Genomic DNA, 17,610 nt, shown 5'->3' with positions numbered 1-17,610 from the left:
GGTTTTGGGACGTCTCGCCGCCAGGCTGAGACTGCATAGTTTCACAGCAGCCCGCACCGGATCCCGCCCTGGTGTCCTTCGGCAGGGGAACGGACAGTAAACCGCGACACGTCCTTAAAGCAGACGAGCACCCCGGGGCTGAGAGCTGCGCGACGCTCCCTGGCGCGCGCGATGCCCAGGCCGTAAAAACAGCCGCACACACGAAGACTGTGAACGATTCCATTTGCACAGCCTGAACACCTGCCACACTCAAGGTCACGTGAATTGGGGAGCCGTTCACATGTGCTGAGTCTGAGGACAGCCGGATGGTGATACATTACTCCTGAAAAGCAAGGCCGAATTTACTGTCCTGCAAAGCAAGAGTGATTCGCTTTTCTGGAGGGAGCCCAACCAATGCCCCAAGCCAGCCTTGTGACACAGTGAGGGGTCAGCTTTTTAGGGCTGATGTCAGCTCACAAGCAACTGCGAACTCCCAACTCCCAGTGGCGATTTAATGGCACAGGCCTACTGCCCAGGTCTGGCCCGGGGCTGCAGTCAGATCCTGCATCTGCTCACGGGTCCTGAAGGTGAGGCCCTGGCTGAAGGGCCAGCCCTGCCTGGCGGCTGCTGTGCTCTGGCAATGCAGGGAAGGGACAGGATGGACCGACTGCCCAGAGCACACCAAGCACACAAGAAAACGAGGCCATCAGAGACGTGGGAGACAGGATATGGACGAGGCAGCTACCAGGACAGTACAGCCGCTGCTTCTAGGACCCTTTTAAAATCAAATACTGCCCTGGCTGGTGTAGCTCAATGGATTGAGCATGAGCACGGGCCCAAGAACCAGAGGATCGAGGTTTGATTCCCAGTCAGGGCACATGCCTGGGTTGCAAGCCAGTTCCCAGCAGGGGATGCACAAGAGACAACCACACATTGATACTCCTCCCCCTCTCTCCCTCCCTTCCCTTCTAAAGGTAAATAAAATCTTTTAAAAAATCTTCTAACTTCTGCAGCCACAGGCTCCCCTGTGCCCACCCCCCACTGACCCACCTGGGGTAAAATGTTGGAAGTAATTTTTGCTACTTTAAACTGTGAAGCTCTACGTTTCCAGTTAATCCCTACTTGTGTAGAGAAAAACACTACATTGTAACTTAAAATAGAAACAATTACCAAGGTTGATAAAAGCATAAAACCACTCTACAAATCTATGGATAAAGGGCTGCATATTTCCTTATTTTAAAAGCAAAAAAGCCCAGTGGGCCGGTAGAAACGTCCCCTTTCACGGGTGAGCATGCTGGGAGCCTCCACACGGACCCCCTCCCGGGCGCACAGCCGGCCGGGGCTTACAGAGCACTGGCCTTTGTCCACAGGGTTGGACTGGTCAGTCATCTTCCCTGATGCAGACGAAGCTTAGACTCTTTTGACTTCTTCAGCAGTAAATTCATTCTGACAGATTACTTATTTTAGGACCAATTATAACCTCAAAATAAAAATGACAAACATTGAGTGACCTTTTTATTATATTAATGTGTTCCAGGTGGATTAACTAAGTCCTGGAACAGCAATGAAAATATATTACTCAGAAATTTGTAACTCTGGTACCTGACCTGGAATAAACACAAATAGAAAACTATGTTAAAATAGCAAAAGTTGCAAATTTTCATCAAAAGGGTTTACAATTGTATTATAATGCCCATTTATAGATACAATCCTTTTAAATTAGATTGATAGAATATTCTGAAGTATGAAATAGAAAATAAATGTTGTTAAATACCCATAACATAGTCATGAAAAATTCAATTGTTAATTACCATCCCAAATTCAGACACTTAGTTATGACTGCATTTTCAGCCTCTAGTGTAGGTTCCTTAACAGTCAGTAACTCTGTGCAGCTTTGGCAGCCACCAGCCATCACCCTGGGTCACTCCACCACAAACTCGAGACTCTTTGGTAACCAGCAGGCTAACCAGTTTTAAATGCACCCAATTTTGCCAACCACTAAAAGCTAAGTATTTTTGCAAATATTTGTAAGTTAAAATATATGGAAAACATATGTACGCCTTAAAAGTTTTGATTGGAAAGATAAATCTCTTGGTTAACTTTTCTTGTTATTGTTCTGTTTTAAGGTGTTTTATCGGCACCTCAAAAATGGATTAGAAAACCAACGTGTCTGTTTTGCCAAAATGGGTTATTTTGTAATTATCTTGGCATCTGAGGCATCGGGTGGCGGCGCCCCGCCACAGGAGGAGGTGCAGAGGGCCAGCTGGCTGTGGTCTGGGCGGACTGGGCCCTGGGGCACACCGGCCGGGCAGGAAGAGGCTGGGTGTGGCCGAGTGTGCTGCCTGGGGAGGAGGCGGCAGGGGAACCACTTCTGCGGGTGGGGCTGGTCCGGAGCTGGCAGGAGACGGGATTCCGAGTTTGGTGTCGTCCTTGTGAGTGGCGTGTTGGCTTTCAGTATCATACAGTGTGTGAGAAAGGTGACCTCACAGCCCCAGCTCCACCGCGGTCCTCAGAGGGACAGGGAAGAGGTGGACATCAGACGTGAGTGCTGGAGGGGACCCGCTCTCGGGAGCTACTGTGTTTTTTAACTTTTATTTCTCGTCACAGAGGGAAACACGGGCTGTGCAGACAGATGCTGCCTGGGAGAGGTTCGAGCACGCGCTTGCTCTCCCATCCCGCTCCCCTGCCAGACCTTCCCCGCGGGAGGCCGGGGAAACCCATATGCGCAGGTCTCCCGCGCAGCCGGCATGGAAACCGGGTGCCCCCGCCACACGCCCTGCCCGGCGCCCCCTGGCAGCACAGGGCTCTGGGGCTGCCCGGGCCTAGGGCGTCGCGAGCCCTGCTTGTTTTCGGCTGTAACACGGAGGTCAGGTCCCAGCTCAGGAGGCCGCTTCTCTGGTCGTCCCCACAGGGTGCCAGGCGGGGACAGCAGGGCGGAGCACGTGCCGCCCCCTGCAGGTGGCTTCCAGGAGAGGTTCATGAGGGAGGTTTGCTCGATCCCCAGGTGGAGACAGAAGTCCGCCACATCATCGCTTCATGAAGGTCCTGCCGGAGCTCTTACTCAGGCCCCCCTTCGGGGTGGGGATCTTGCTTCCCACCTTCGGCCCAGAGCTCCCGGCCTTGGCCACGGCTGGGCCTCTGCCTGCGGAGGACACGGGCACGGAGAGCAGAGGCGCGAGTCAGGAGGGAGGCTGACACCGCCGCCGCCGAGGCTGGAGTGCAAAGCCGCAGGGATGGTGCGGGCGGCCAGGTGTCAGCAGACACCAGGGGCAGGGAGAGGGCAGGAGGGGAAGGGACACTCCAGTCACTCGGCTGCTGGAGCCAGCCTGCAGGGTGGGGTCAGGAGAGGACAGCGGTCACCCAGCCCGGAGGTGGCTGCAGACAGACAGACAGACAGACACACACACATGCACACGGACAGTGGAAGGGGAAGGAGACCTGGACTGTTTACCTGGGCCCACTTTCCACTCCGAACCCTTAGCTCTGGAAATGGGGAAGCCGCCTGCCCAGAGCCCCATCGCCTGGCTGAGTGGCCTCGCAGCGCCTCTGTGAGCCTCCTGTCCCTGGGGCGCAAGTGCGCACCCGCCCGCCCCCATGCCCGTCCTCTGCTCACGGCCCTTGCCTTTCTCACGCCCCTGAAGTAGGGGGCGCCCCGGGCTTTCTGGTCAGAACGTTTTCTTACAAGAAATACCACTTTCTGGGAAAGCATTCTCAGTCCGACATAAAGTCACTACTGAGGGCCCAGCGCCAGGACAGAAAGCCGCCAGCAAGCCGCCTCCTGGCTGCGGCAGCAGAGGACGAGACCGGGCGTGTCCTCACCCTGTGGGGGGGGCGGAGCCTTGTGCAGCACGTGCGTCCTGCGCAGGTTCATCGTGCAGCCCGCGGGGCCCATCAGGTGAGCTTTCCACGCCTGGAAGGAGAGGCAAAGGGGTGTCGGCGGGCCTTTCACAGCCCATGCTGCCGGCGGTTGAAGAGGCAGCTACACCGGCGGGAGGCCCCCGCCCCCCCCTCTGAGCGCTGTGGGGAGCGCACCGGACCCAGCCCTCCCGCCCTTGCTGGCACCTTGGCTCCCGCCCCAACGCAGCAGACTGGCCGCCTGCAGCTGTGCAGGCGGGTGACGAGGCTCGGGGAGCACAGGGGGCGGGTGCTTGGTGGCCTCTAGATGCTGAGGGTGGCCCCAGCTGACAGCCAGCAAGAAAACGGGGGCTCAGTCCCAGGATGATGAGAAGTCTGCCGCCCCCGGGAAGGAGCTTGGGGCCCACAGGGGAGACCTTGGCCCCAGGCGCCCTGCCGCCTCTAGGAGGTGGGCAGAGCAGGGCCAGCCACTCAATGTGGTCCCCGAGGACGCCTCACTTCAGACCTGGAGACCAGCCACATGTTCCACCCAGCCGTGGAACTTAATTTTTCAGAGCACTTAGAGTTGGACAGGAAATGACGCAGGTGAACCCAAATGTGTTTTGAGCTGGTGGCAGCGACTGCAGTGCAGCCGCGCGGCTCCACACCACCGGGGGGCGCACTCCTCATCCCGTGGTGGAGAGAGCAGGTGCAGGCGGCACACGCAACCAGCCTTGGCGCTGGGCCTCCCTGGGCCGCGGGAGCACGCACTCTGACCCCGAGGTCACAGCCTGCGACCACTTCAGTGGCCGTCTGTGCGTGAGGTGACGTGCCATCTGGGAGGGGCACCGGGTGAGGGTGGGTGACTGGTGTTCAGGAGGCAGTGGAACCTGATGGGAACCCGAGGTGTCCTTTGCTGTGTCCTGTTATGTTTTGGACATTTTCTGGGAGGACGAGTGGACAGGTAAAGGGCCGACAGGAAGCTGCAGGGCAGGGCTGGTCTCCACAGCCCTGCTGGCACCTTGTCCCTGGGCGGGGACAGGGGGGCTGGGCAGTGGGGGGGGCTGGGAGGCGGGGGCTCAGCAGGCTGGAGTGGAAGCAACTGGGCCAAGGTGGGTCCCAGCCCCTGCTGCTGGGCACACAGCAGGCAGCTCCGCCAGCCCCAGAGGAGCAGGGCAGGGGAAGGAGGCAGAATTTTCAAACTGGGTGGGGCCCACTCTCATTAATCAGGAGGGACCAGAGAGCGCAGCATGTGGCTGAGGTGCCAGCTGCGGCCCGACACCTGGAGCACAGCCAGGCCTGGGAGACCGGGTCCCACTGCACCCGTCCGCGAGGCTATCGAGGGGGCCGTGCAGGGATGGGCGGATGGGCCGCAAGGGGCCCAGCCGAGAGGGCGCCAGCAGGCCGGGCGCTCACCTCCTCTCCAGGCGCGAAGTTCTCGTGGCACAGAGGGCACCGGTTGGCCAGCTTCTCCGGTTTGGCAGCTGCAACGGTGTCAGTTAGGCAAGACTCAGTCACTTCCACAGGGCTTAGGTGGGGGGCAGAGAAGCAGGAGGTGCCCAGCAAGGCCCGCAGACCCTTGGCCTGCCAGCCTCCTGCCTGGGGCCTTCCCTGGGGCGGGCCTGGGGACTCACGGTGGCAGTCCTTCATCCTGAGGTGTCTGGGCAGCTCTTCCCTCAGCACAGCCTCGCTGCAGCGGAAACACCTGCCAAACCCGTCCTTGCTGTCACACTCCGTCAGCAGGTGCTCCGTCAAGCTGGAGATCTCCACCACCTGGCTCCGAGACACAGGGCAGAGCTGCCGTCGGGACTCGGGCGGGGGCCCCGGGCCCCCCCGCCCCCCCCCCCCGCACAGGTTCCTGTCAGGCGTATAAACAATGAAGACCAGTGAGGGAAAAAAAAATTGGCAACTGACTTAAAAATAGGCAAGAGACAGGACGGTGCCTCATGGAAGAGGTGGTCAGGTGGCCCAGAGGCCGCTGGGCAGGAGCCCAGCACTGCGACAGCGGGGGCCTCGTGCCCCACAGCGCAGCCGCTCCGGCCGAAGACAGGCCCGTGCCCGGTGGGAGGGTGGGTGTGCGGCCCTTGGAACGCGTGTCCGTGTGCACAGCGGCCGAGCACGGCACGCCCAGCGGTCCATGCCTAGGTGCGCACCGCGGCTGCGTCCTGCACGGAGAGTCCAGGCAGCGGTCTCCAACCACGCACGACTGAGTCCCCTGGACAGGAGGACGGCGGTGCGTCGTGACAAAGGAGCAGACGACATGAGACAGTCGTGGGGCGTGCGCCCCATCGACATGGAACTCAGAATGAAGCAGCTCCGACTCGCGGTGTTGGCAGTCAAGGCCGTGCGACTCCAGACTCCGAGGCCTCCTGGGCCGGCCTGGGGTCACCACGCAGGCCCCTACTCTGCGATGGCTCTCAGAGCCGTGACCCTTGTGACATGTGCGCATTTGTAGACACGTGACACTCCAACAGCGGAGCAGCCGCAGCCCCAGACGAGAGGGGAGACGGACCCCCGCTGCGCGCCCTGACCTGTCTGCAGTGCTCACAGCGCGTCAGCATGAGGCAGCGCTTCCAGTAGTGCAGGTCCAGCCCCTCCTCCGTGAAGGCCTCGCTCCGCTCCCCACAGAAGATGCACAGGCTGCGGGCGGGACAGTGCGCGTGACGGCCCGCGGCTTCACGCCCCTCCCTCCGCGGGCGCCCCCCTCATCACCGCCAGGGGAAGGCCCGTCACTCACTAGTCCAGGTGGTGACTCTCTGGAGCCCCCGGGGCACAGGGCGGGGCCGCTTCTCTTCTGTGAGCGACTGGAGAGAGGGAGGAGGAAGCGCCCTCAGGAGCTGCTTGCAAGACCCTTCCCAAGGGTTTCGTGACTTCGTTTAAGTCAGTAACGTTTGATGTGAAACGTATTGAAAAAATACATTAGTAGCCCTGGCTGGTGTGGCTCAGTGGATAGAGCACTGGCCTGCAAGCCAAAGGGTCACTGGTTCAATTCCCAGTCAGGACACTGGCCTGAGTTGCTGGCCAGGTCCCCACTAGGGGGCACTGGAGAGGCAACCACACACTGATGTTTCTCTTTCTCTTTCTCCCTCCCTTCCCCTCTGTCTAAAAATGGACAAAACCTTTTAAAAAACACAAGTGAATAAAGACGGAAGTGTTCACAATCTGCCCCCGACGTCTGAGACACAGCAGGGGAGCCACACCCCCGAGGGGACAGTGGTGGCTTCACAGGCACCTCCCCCGTGTGTGTCTTACGCACCCGGAGCCTCTGCCTCGGCAGCCTCGCTGTCTTGCTCCTAGGACACAAAACCGAAGGGTCAGGACAGACGGCGCAGAGTGCGAGTGGGGGTCTGTCCCTGGGTCAGCCCCTTCAACAGTGCGCACACCGAGGGGCGTCACCCTGCGGTGTTGGCAGGCTCCCTCCCTCCTGGCCCTGGTCCCTCGCCCCACGGACGCACATGTCGAGGTCACCACCCCTCCACGCTGCTCGCCCACCGCCAGTGCCCACCCGCACCGGGGGCTCCCAGCAGCACACCACCCCTCGGCCTCCCCCGAGCCCCAGGGCAGCTGCCCCTCCGCCATCTCCCTGTCCCAGGGCGCACCCCACAGGCCAGGCGTGGGGCTGCCTCCGCCCGGCCCGCTGCCCACTCAGCCTCTCCACTGGGGTCTTCAGGTGGCCGTCAGCCTCATCTCCGCAGACAGCCCCCTCCCCCCTCACACCTGCCCTCACTGGTCCACTGTAGGTTAGGGCTGTCCTCCCCACCGTCCCACAGAACGCCCTCGGACCCATCACAAACGGCATGGGCTGGCTGTCGCCCTTCACTCCTCACTGCTCCTCTCAAAGGCGGCCCTGGTTCCGCTCCTAACTGAGGCCCGAGGCCGGGGGCCTTCCTTCTGCTCAGAAACCCCGTCGGCCTCGTGGGCCACTCTCTCGAGCCCTTTCACACCCACACGCCTCCCATGCCCCTGCCATGCTGGCACCCTGGCGACACCCCTGTCCCCTCCTCCATGCCCTCCAGGCCCCCGTCAGCACCCTCTCTGGTTTCTTTTCCTCCTGCGCATGCACCACACTGTCACACTGACTCCTCGTTTACTGTGGGCAGTGAAGGTCCGGGAGGGCAGCGTTCCTGTCCATCTGGGCACTGGTGCGTCCTCAGCGCCGGTAACAGCGCCCGGCACATGCTTGTGACTAAGTGATTCGGGTGCCACGGAGACCTGTGTGGCTCCTGGCCAGCACTTGCTACTCGCGTGTCCCTGTACCTTCTCTCCTGCGCACAGGTGCACTCGGACCCAGGCGGAGTGGGCAGAGAACATCAGTCACGGCAGCAGTTTTCCCGGCCGCAGCCCAGGAGGAACCGGTGGCCCGGGGGAGGCTCTGCCTGCCGTGGCCCAGCCGCCTCCCGGCTGCTCCCTCCCCTGCCCTCAAACTCGGGGAAACGCCGCACCTTCCCAGCCGCTCGGCCAGTGGAGAGCTGCGCCTGTGCCAAGCCGGCACCGCCTCAGGGACTGGCCGCCCAGCCAGGGGCTGAGGGGCTGCTGGGACGTGCAGTTTCCATGGGACGCTGGTCACCCTGCACCCAGCATTTACGTGACGAGTCAACAGCATGAATGCTGGCCACCATGACACATTTGTGGGCAGTGGGGTTTCATGTGCCGGTGAGTAACCATGCCAGAGAAAACACGCACAAGAGCAGAACTTCGGACCTGGGGAGGAGTGTAAGGGGCTAACACCACACTGCCACACAGGGCTCAGTGAGCACCTGGAGACAGCAGATGGCACCCCACCCCTCGTGACTCCCCATGCCCTGGACACTGTGGTAGCAGCTCCTCGAGGGCCGGGCCGCACAGCCAGAGCCCAGCCCTGTGCTGGCACAAGGCAGGCGCTCAGCAAACACTGGCTGCGTTCAGAGGCAGCGGTGAAGGCGCTCGAGGAGTGTGGACGAGGTCCCGGGCACAGCCACCAGGGCCTCTGTGGGGACAGCGGGTCCCTGAGGCCTGGTGGCAGCCGGAGTAAGAAAGAGGTTTGGCCGCAGGGCTTAAGAAGTGATGAGCTCATGACCCAGGACAAGCCACTTAGCCTCCTGGCCGTGAACCGTTAGGGACAGTCATGAACATTTGCTAGGCCTACGTCAGCAGGTTGCTGGCAGACTCTGTGCCTGAGAGTCTCACTGTCCTGAGATTCGCCACCCCCACCGGGTCCACTCTCTCCCTCCTCTGGCCCCACCCCAAAGGGGCGCTTCCTCCTTCCCTGTCCGTCACTCTGGCGCCCTCGCCGATCTGTGAGTGCGGCTTTCCAGGCACCCAGCGCATACACAGCCACGTGTTCACCCCTGCTCTCCATTCTTCCCCGTTCTCTTCTTAAAGAGGAAATGATCGCGACACTTCACCGGCAACCTGGCCACCTAGAGGACTTCTGGGTGCGCAGTCGGGTGGCAGCCCCAGGCACAGCAGACGCCCTGCTCCCCCGCCCTTTTCCTCTCTGTCTGAAAGAAACCCTCTCCCCCCTTCAGGGAGGGAATCACGAAAATCGGCATCTGCAGTAACTGCGGTCCCAGGAGCCGCTGCTGTCCCACTGTGCGCACATCTCCTCAGGCGCAGGGCTGGGGGCTTCTCTGGGTGGACTGATTGCCTGAGACCTCGCCCTTTTAACGCTTGGAATCCAGATCTTTGACTCAAGTTCGTTTTCCCCATCTGCCCCCGAAGGGACTGGGGAGCTGCAGCGAGGACAGGGTCCCTCCACCCTGTCTGTCACCCCTGCGCCCCAGAGATTGCTCTCAGCGTTCGCAGTAGCGGGACATGGAGAGCAAGCCAACGAGCGAAGGGGGACTCCTTCCAAAACAAGTTTAAAAACGGATAAAGAACAGAAACACCCATCTGCGTAATGGGTGAACACCAAGCACCCCGTGCTGTGTGTCTACATGATGAAGTCCAGTCACGGGATTCCAACCCAAAGCCCAGGATGCCTCCCTGTGGACCCCGCCCACCTGCACTTGGGCCCCACCTGACCCCACCCACCTGGACTTCAGCCTGCATTTCTTTCAGTGCTGCCAACTGCCCCTGTAAGACTTTAATTTCTTCTTTCTTTCGCTTTTCTGCTTCTTCTGTAGCCGCTTTTTTCTGCGCCTGGCATGAGATTGTCATTCTGTTAGAACAGCTCTCTGGGACAGTCTGAGAGACTGGGGACACAGGACACATGCATTTCTTGTGCACTGTGAGGGTCACCAAGGCTTGTCACGTGATGAGGGTGCAATGCAACCTCACGGCTTCTTTAATGAGTGTTTTGGACACAGAAGGGTTGGGAAGTGTCCTCACCCTGCCACCCACTGGCCCCAGGGGCCCGTCGCTCGAGGTGGGCTCTCTGCTGCCCACGCCACTCCTCGGCCCCTGGGCCTGTTCCCGCAGACCACTTCGTCAACGCAGGACTGCACCGCAGCCTCTCGAGAGGGGACCTACCCTGATCTCGGCAGCGGCAGGCCTGCCATCGATTCTTGCGAAACCCTCAAAGACGGTCTTGTAGAGCACGTTCCTGCGCGCGGTGCTGTCTTCCGGGGGGAGGTAGTCCAGGACGAGGGCCCGGTGCTGCCGGTACATGTCCAGGACGACCCGCACTGCCGCCTCTCGGACCTCGTACACCCGGTGCTCCAGGGCGCACACTGCGAACTGGACACGGCGCGGGGAGGGCGCCTGCTGTTACTGCTTCTCAAAGAAACGGGGTTATTTTGTCTAGCACGGAAGGGCTGGAGGCACAAACATGAAAGCTGGAGAAGAAGCAACCAGCACAGAACCGCAGCTACTGGACACGCCCCCCTCCTCTGGTGGATGACCCCACACACGCGCACGGGGGCAGCTGGGCTGGATGTGGAGGGTGCGTTCTGCTTTTTTCCGCTCACTGCATTCCTACGCTGTTGGGGTCGTGCCCTCCCACTCACGGTCAGTGCTCTGAACGGCCTCAAACACAGAGGGGGGGACACGGACCCGCCTCTGCGCACCCACCACCTAGGATAGCCAGTGCTACAACCGCGCCTTGTCCTGTCTCCGTTCTTACGATGAAATGCTGGCCACCCTGTGGCCCCCACATCTGTCTCCAGGCGACGGGTGGGCTCTCCTGGAGCCGGCTGGCACGCGAGCACACCCTGTCCCCCGTGCCTGCCTCTGCTATGCAGCGTGCACACGCGCCCTAGGTGTATGCACAGGTGCCGTGCTGTGCGCATTAGCTGGAACTTCCTTTTGTCCTCAATACAACATTTTCAAGTTTCGTGCATTTTAACCGCTTTGTGGCATTCTGTCCCACAAATGTGTCCCATGTCTGGTCCCATCTCAGGCTGCTGTCACACGCTTGGGAAGGGGCTTGTGGGCACCTGACCTCTCTCCTCCGGGCCTCCTCACTTCCACGGTCTCCGCCTGCCATGCACCCCGGGGCGACACCGCCAGGCGCCGCACACCTCCAGGAGCACTGGCCCACGGTCCCACCCGAGTCTGCTACCTCCCAGCTCTCTGGCTCACTTCCCTGTACCTCCTCCCTGATGACCCCTTAGTCCCTCCCCACCACCCGCTCCTTCTTCTCTGCATGTCCTCTCCCTCCAGTCTCTGCTGCTCTGCGTGTCCTGCCTGAAGGGCAGTCAACCCACCAGGCGGCAAGAGGTGGTGTCCACGCAACTGCAAGACCGGGACCCCTGTTCCTGCTGTCCCCGGGCGAAGGGGAAGGAGGGGGCAGACGTGAGAGGCACGCCAGCCGGCTCCATGCTGGACTCAGACCGAGACCACGGGTCCTCTGCGCTGCGCAGAGAGGTGCCCCACAGGGCCGCCTCCCGGGTGTGCTGCGGACACCTCACCCCCTCACCTCCGCCCCTGAGCTCGGCTTCGAGCTGAAGCCTCCGGTGAAGACGGTGACCAGCGCTGCTGCCCTGAGCCGACGCCCGATGTCACTGAGGTTATCGCCCTGCCCCTGGCTTGCTTTTACTCGTCGCTTCTCCCTTCCCACGTCTGGGCCAACCCCCAGCATCTGGCTGCCAGGACAGGGCCCTGCGCTCAACCCAGCAGCTGCCTGCCCCTCCCCGGGCACAGCCACTCCACACGCCGGGCCCCTGGGGATGGCTGCACCGCCCGGCCAGTCCAAGTGAGGGCTGGCCGCCACCTCCCACACCCGGCCCTCTAGTCTCCGTCCTCGACGGGGTCAGGTCGAATGCTGCTTTTCCCAAGGTCGCTCAATTAGTGTCCACTCGACGAACACGGACCCGCCCCTCACCCGCCCCAGGTGCCCTCACCTTCATCACGCTGTCCACCGTGAAGCCCGAGCCGTCGGTGCCCAGGTCTTTCAGCAGCCGGGCCAGCAGGTCCAGCTGACTCAGGGCCAGGTGGGCCGAGGCGTTGGCCTTCAGGGGCTGCACCAGGTAAGACGGGATCACCTGGAGAGCCTTCACTTCCTTAAACAGGGCCACCTCCTGCAAAGGCCGACGTGCGCATAACTCCCGAGTAGAGGAGAGCGCCACACGTGCTCTGTCTCACGTGTCCCCCAAGTCGGCTCTGACGGGAGACACGGGCGGCAACCAGCGAAAACAAACGAAACAGAGCTGCGACCTCCCGGAGGCTGACGAGAGCCATCAGAGAGCACGGCCAGTCCCAGCTGCTGTGGACTGAGCGCAGGCCTGTGAACCGAGAGGCCGCTGGTTCGATTCCAGCCGAGAGGCCGCTGGTCAGGGCACGCGCCTGGGTTGTGGGCCGGTCCCCAGTGGTGGGTGTGCAAGAGGCGACCGGTTACCATCGATGGTCTTCTCCCTACCCTCCCGTCTCTAAATGTAAATTAAAAAATCCCAAGGGAAAAACCACGGTCGAAGACTTAGGGACGGTCCTTTCATGATTTCCCAACCTCAAGAAAACAGTTTTCTAAACACTAGAGAACCAACTGTGCCTGTCTGTTGAAGTTCACGTCGAAGGTGGAACGTAGATTTTAGAGGCCAAGGCGAGAGGCACTCAGGAAGGATGAGCGGGTGCCCCGGGCAGACCCCGGCCCTGCCGAGTGCGTGCGGCCCGGCGTCGACAAGCCTGCACCCACCAGGACTGAGCCGGGCCAGGAAGGTCCTACCTGAATGAAGTTCGAAGCCACAGCCCGCAGACGAGCAGACGAGTCCCCGGTTCTCGCGAGCAGAACGGGGATGGTTCTCTCCACACAGTGCGTTGTCTCGAGTTTGCTCAGTCTGTGCTTAGGGATGTACTGGGTGATGATCATCTTCAGCAGCTTCAGAGCGGCCTGGAAGACCTGGGCGGGGCGACGGAGGCGGACGGCTGCCGGGACGCCCCGCAGACGGCCGCCTGCTCTCTGCAGGGCCCCAGCGGCAAGCCGCACGCCCCCTCCTGGCAGAGGCCGGGCAGCCCGTGAACGTGGGCCGGTGCCAGTGTGGGCGCTCACCCCGCAGCCCTGCCACAGGGAGGACACCAAGCGGCGCCTCCCGAAGCCTCAGTCTAGGACAAAGAGTCAAGGAAAAACTAAAGCGACGGGTCTGGAGGAGTCGCAGGGAGCAGGCCCCGGTGGCCCGGCGCTGAGGAGCACGATGCAGTGGGGGTGGCTCACGACCAGCAAGACCAGCCCAGCCGCCCCGATACCCCCCCCATGGCATTTCTAGAACCTTCACTCCCAGGGACAGTGAGGTGGGAGTGGACGAGGATTCCGGTGCCCAGGCGGCCTCCTGGCTCCTGTGAGTCCTGGGGAGGCACAGGGCTTTGCACAGGGACCCTGGGCGAAGGGACTCACCGGGGTCACCATGTCTTGGATGGCTCTCCTGACCAGGAAGGTGGCTGCCCGCAGCACACTCCTCAGCTCCTCCTTCGGGGTGTCCCCCGGCATGTCCGTCAGCTGCTCGTGCAGGACACGCAGCGCGTCCTCACGGTGCGACCACGTTTTGGAATAGGCCCCGGCCACCTGTCGACCAGAGTCCGCTCCCTCAGTGGGCAGGTCGGCAACACCACCACCACCGTGGAAAAGATCTCCAGTGCCAGGACCTCTCATGATAAGTGCGTGTGCTCAGAGAATCGCTTCTGACTTGGAAACCCTAAGGCTACGCAGAGCCACCCACAGGGGACGGCTCCCCGGGGCAGAGCTGCTGCCATGCTGGGGGCTGGGGCCACGCCTGGGCTGGCGGGACGATAGACTCCCCGTCTTGTTCTGATTCACCAGCACCACCCCGGAACAGGCTGGTGTGCACGGGGGCCGGAGGGGCCTGTCTCGGATGGACACTCTGTGGAAGGCTTACGTTCAAGCTTATGTTGCTCAGAGTTAGGAACGAGCTGAGACTTCCCAGGTGGCTCATGAGGACAAAGCACAGTCACCGTCACACACGGGGCTCCCCCTCAGCCCTCCCCTCCGCCCAGCCACGGGAGAATGTGGACAGGTCACTGAGAGTGTGCTGTGGGCATGCCCTTACGCCCTTGGACCCCAGCCCCTGTGCACGGGTGCAGGAGCTGAACAGCGAGGGGGCTGCTGGGGCACGGTGGGCTCATGGGCAACGCAGTGCCAAGGAGGGCTCTGCGGAGACCCTGGACCCAGGACAGACAGGCAGGTCCTGAGCCCATGAAACCTGGGACGTCGCTGGGGACAACGCAGGAAGCTGGGGCTGCCCTGCTTCCAGAGGCCCTGAGAGGCCGGGCTCCTTGAAGAGGAGGATGGTGCTGGGAAGGGGCCCGAACCCCAGGCGGATGGAGCCCCTCACAGGACCACAGGCGGCAGTCAGCCGGCTGAGCAGGGCCGCGAGGACAGGGTGCTGTGGACGCCACTCAGCCATGGGGCGGCGGGGGTCGGAGCCCAGCAACGGCGCGTGCCACTCACACGTACAGGCACCACTTACCAAGGTCTCCCCCAGCACCTCGATGGCGGAGCTGGCCTCCCGCAGCGCCTTCTCCGTCAGGGGCTCCGGTGCGCCCAGCACTCCCCCTCTGGGCGCCTCGCTGGCGTCCACGTCGCTCTTGTCCGGCTCCGTGGCGGCTGCTGCGGGCAGCTTGCGGACCGCGGGAAGCGGCCGCTCGTCGTAGGGCTCGTGCTGCGGGAGGGCAAGGGGCTGCCGGGCTCCGTGCGGACACCGGCCGACGGAGGGCGCCTGCCGAACACCAGTGCTGCCCGGTGAGCGCAGGGCGGAGGAGGTGCCCTCGGGCCCCCATGGCTCTCGGACCCCCTCGCAGCCTCACGCAGCAGTGGCGGTGCTTCCACGCACCGCCCGCATCCGGCCCCGTGTGGGACCTCGTCACTAAAGCAAGAACTGGTACGTTTTCTCGGACAAGATCTCTGCTGTTCCCTCGGTGCACGGCCAGCACCACCCCTGCGGAGGTGGCCGTCTCCCCGAACCCAAGACTCTGGCAGACGCTGCCTGAGCCCCCCCGAGTCCCCGGGCCGGTGCCCCACGGGGAGCCCTGTGCGGCAGGGACATGCCCTCCTGGCTGACCTGGTCCCGGGGACGGGCACACAGACAAGTGAAGGGGAAGCCAACTTTCAGTAACTGAGTGACAACAAAACCAAAGGGCGTCCCCAGGGTCCCTTGCTGAGGTGGGGCTCAGGGTGGCACAGGCCAGGCCAGCCTGCCCTCCTCACTACTCCTGGAGGTCACAGAGAGTGTGTATGGTGAGGGACGCTCCTTGCCCTGAGATTTGCTCTCAGACGTGACGTGTGACACGTCTGACGGCGAAACATCGAACACGACGGACAGTGAAACCGTGACGGGGTGGGCCTGGTGGGGACCATGGGGACACGCAGGTGGGGCACTGGGGTCCTCCTGCTTCCCCAGGCCTGTGGCTGTGCAAGACACCTGGCGCCCCCCATCCTCCCAGAGCCGTGGGCCATGTGGTCACACGTGTCAGCAGAGGCACCAGGAGGAAGGTCCACACAGCCAGTCACACGGTCCCCCGGTCCTTGTCCTCGCTGCAGAGGCTGCACGTGGCGGAGGCTGACGTAACCAGGTGGACGTGGGGACTCTGTTCCAAGGGCGTGTGCTCTCCCCTCGGATGGTGCTGGGCCCACAGCTGAGGCTGGGCCCAGGTGACAGGGAAGGCGAGGGCAGAGGGAGCCAGGCTCTGAGCCCTGGTGGGGTCACGAACCAGCCCCGGGGCCTCAAGCTCCTGGCACGGAGGCAGCTCCCCCCGTCTCCCGGCTGGGGTGGTGGTCACAGTGTGGCGCCCGTGCGGACCGGTGCCGGGGTGGTCCCCGTGCAAGCCCTGTCCCCGCTCTCCCGCCAGCAGGCCCTCCGCAGACGTCTGGGCTCTCACACGCAGACTGGCAGAAGCCCACGAGACGCCCCAGGGGACCGGCAGCAGCAGGCGGAGGCCCAGCCTGTCGGGCTGAGGACGCGACCCCCAGCGAGCTGTGACTGCGTGCAGGTCACCTGCGTCACTGCGTTCTGGCTCAGACCTGCCCGTCCTGGAAGCAGGACAGGATGGGCCTGGCTGTTTTGTATCCTCACACTCCCTGCACTGGGACAGCGCCTGGCACGAGGCAGGGGCTCACACGTGTCTGCGGAACAAGCCACACGCGACCCGCGCTACCTACGTGGGCCTTCAGGCGACGGTGTGTGGCGGGCAGGGATGGCGGGTCCGCGGTGCAGGGCTGGGGAGAGGCGTCCAGGGAGTGCGCCGAGGGCTTTTCCTGAAGGAGGGGTACCGCGAGCTGGTTCTCTGCCCCCCTTTCTTCTGGTGGAGATGGTGGCAGCACGGGTGGTTGGCGGCGGGGACTTCCAGGACGCGCGAGGGGCTGCGGCGGCAAGTTGAAAGGCCTCTTCATCTGGGGACAAAGGGACGTTTCCTTCCCGAGGCCACCGGCCCCCAGACCCCCCGGAGCCCTCATGCAGGGAGGCCGAGTGGCTGTCTGCACCGCCACCGCCTGCACCGCCCAGTGGCACACAGGCGGACCCCAGCGCGGCCGCACACGCTCACGCAGGGTCAGCTCAGTCGGGGGCGGGGTTGGAGGACGGTGCTCGGTGTCTGCAGACAGAGTCCCCGCGTCATCACAACAAGCCCTGGGCGCGGTGACAGAGTACCTCACTGGTGCCCACCACGGCCCCTGGTGAATGTGACGGGGACACTGAGGTGCAGGGTGGGGAAGGAATGAGCGGTCACTCAGCTAGAGGGGGGTGGCAGTACAGCCCCAGTCCACTCTCTCTGTCCCCCAGGTCGGGCTCCGCCCAGGCCTGCGGCTCTGTAACTCAGGCGCACACAGCTGCCCGTGGGGGGGTCCTGGGCCAGGACAGTGCCGCCAGCCCAGGGCTGCGGTTGCTCTCCCACACGTCCCCCGGGGACACGTGGAGCCGGGCTGCCGGCAACTCGTCCTCACAAATGAGAAAACATGGGGGGAGTGAGGTCCCCTGGCCCTGCCCCGGCCCCTTTCTGCTCCACTGTGCGTCCTGCCGGTGCCCGGTGAGGCTGTGGCCACCCGAAGCAGGCACACGAGAGCCGATGTCGCCGAGCACTGCACGCCCATCAGGTTTTGCAGAGCAGCGGCCGGCTCTGAGGCCGGCGCAGTGACCCCCTCCCCAGCGCGAGCGTGCCTACCGGCTCGGCGTCCACCAGGCTGTGCAGCTCCAGCTGTGCGTAGGCCCGGCTGCGGTACTGCTCCATCTGCCGCTTCTTGTGCTTGGCCAGGTCGTAGTCCTCCTTCTCCACGGCGCAGCGCTTCTCCACCTCGTACCGCCCCAGCCGCTCCCCGACCTGCAGCACAGAGCGCACTGTCCCTCCCACGCAGACGGCGGCCACCGTCAGCCGTAACCACGGTGGTGCTGGGCCCCTGCGTGTCCTGTGGCGACAGGAGCTCCAGGACAGTGGGAGGCA

At 62.9% G+C, this 17,610-nt stretch overlaps 1 protein-coding gene across 4 annotated transcripts in view; it reads right to left on the bottom strand.

Annotated features, from left to right (window-relative positions):
• Positions 1-1,481: 1,481 nt before the first annotated feature.
• The window catches only part of CEP104 (centrosomal protein 104), a 30,883-nt gene continuing 14,754 nt past the window's right edge, over positions 1,482-17,610 (bottom strand). For 2 of the 4 annotated variants that reach the window (XM_053660245.1, XM_053660248.1), the window contains 15 exons: positions 17,335-17,490; positions 16,337-16,567; positions 14,649-14,897; positions 13,559-13,726; positions 12,893-13,066; positions 12,075-12,251; positions 10,264-10,470; positions 9,826-9,933; positions 7,070-7,106; positions 6,551-6,617; positions 6,345-6,453; positions 5,448-5,586; positions 5,230-5,297; positions 3,799-3,889; positions 1,482-3,121 (listed from right to left, as the gene is read on the bottom strand). In XM_053660245.1, coding sequence (XP_053516220.1) covers positions 3,006-3,121; positions 3,799-3,889; positions 5,230-5,297; positions 5,448-5,586; positions 6,345-6,453; positions 6,551-6,617; positions 7,070-7,106; positions 9,826-9,933; positions 10,264-10,470; positions 12,075-12,251; positions 12,893-13,066; positions 13,559-13,726; positions 14,649-14,897; positions 16,337-16,567; positions 17,335-17,490 — 2,097 coding nt within the window. In that variant the 3' untranslated portion in view covers positions 1,482-3,005. The remainder of the gene's footprint in view (positions 3,122-3,798; positions 3,890-5,229; positions 5,298-5,447; positions 5,587-6,344; positions 6,454-6,550; positions 6,618-7,069; positions 7,107-9,825; positions 9,934-10,263; positions 10,471-12,074; positions 12,252-12,892; positions 13,067-13,558; positions 13,727-14,648; positions 14,898-16,336; positions 16,568-17,334; positions 17,491-17,610) is intronic. The other 2 variants (XM_053660247.1, XM_053660246.1) reach the window with 2 other exon arrangements.

The sequence above is a fragment of the Artibeus jamaicensis genome, unplaced genomic scaffold, assembly GCF_021234435.1.
Source record: "Artibeus jamaicensis isolate MK-2021 breed Jamaican fruit bat unplaced genomic scaffold, CSHL_Jam_final scaffold_847, whole genome shotgun sequence".
Taxonomy (NCBI): Eukaryota; Metazoa; Chordata; class Mammalia; order Chiroptera; family Phyllostomidae; genus Artibeus; species Artibeus jamaicensis.
The sequence above is the reverse complement of the archived record's forward strand: the minus strand, read 5'-3'. Positions and strand labels throughout refer to the sequence as shown.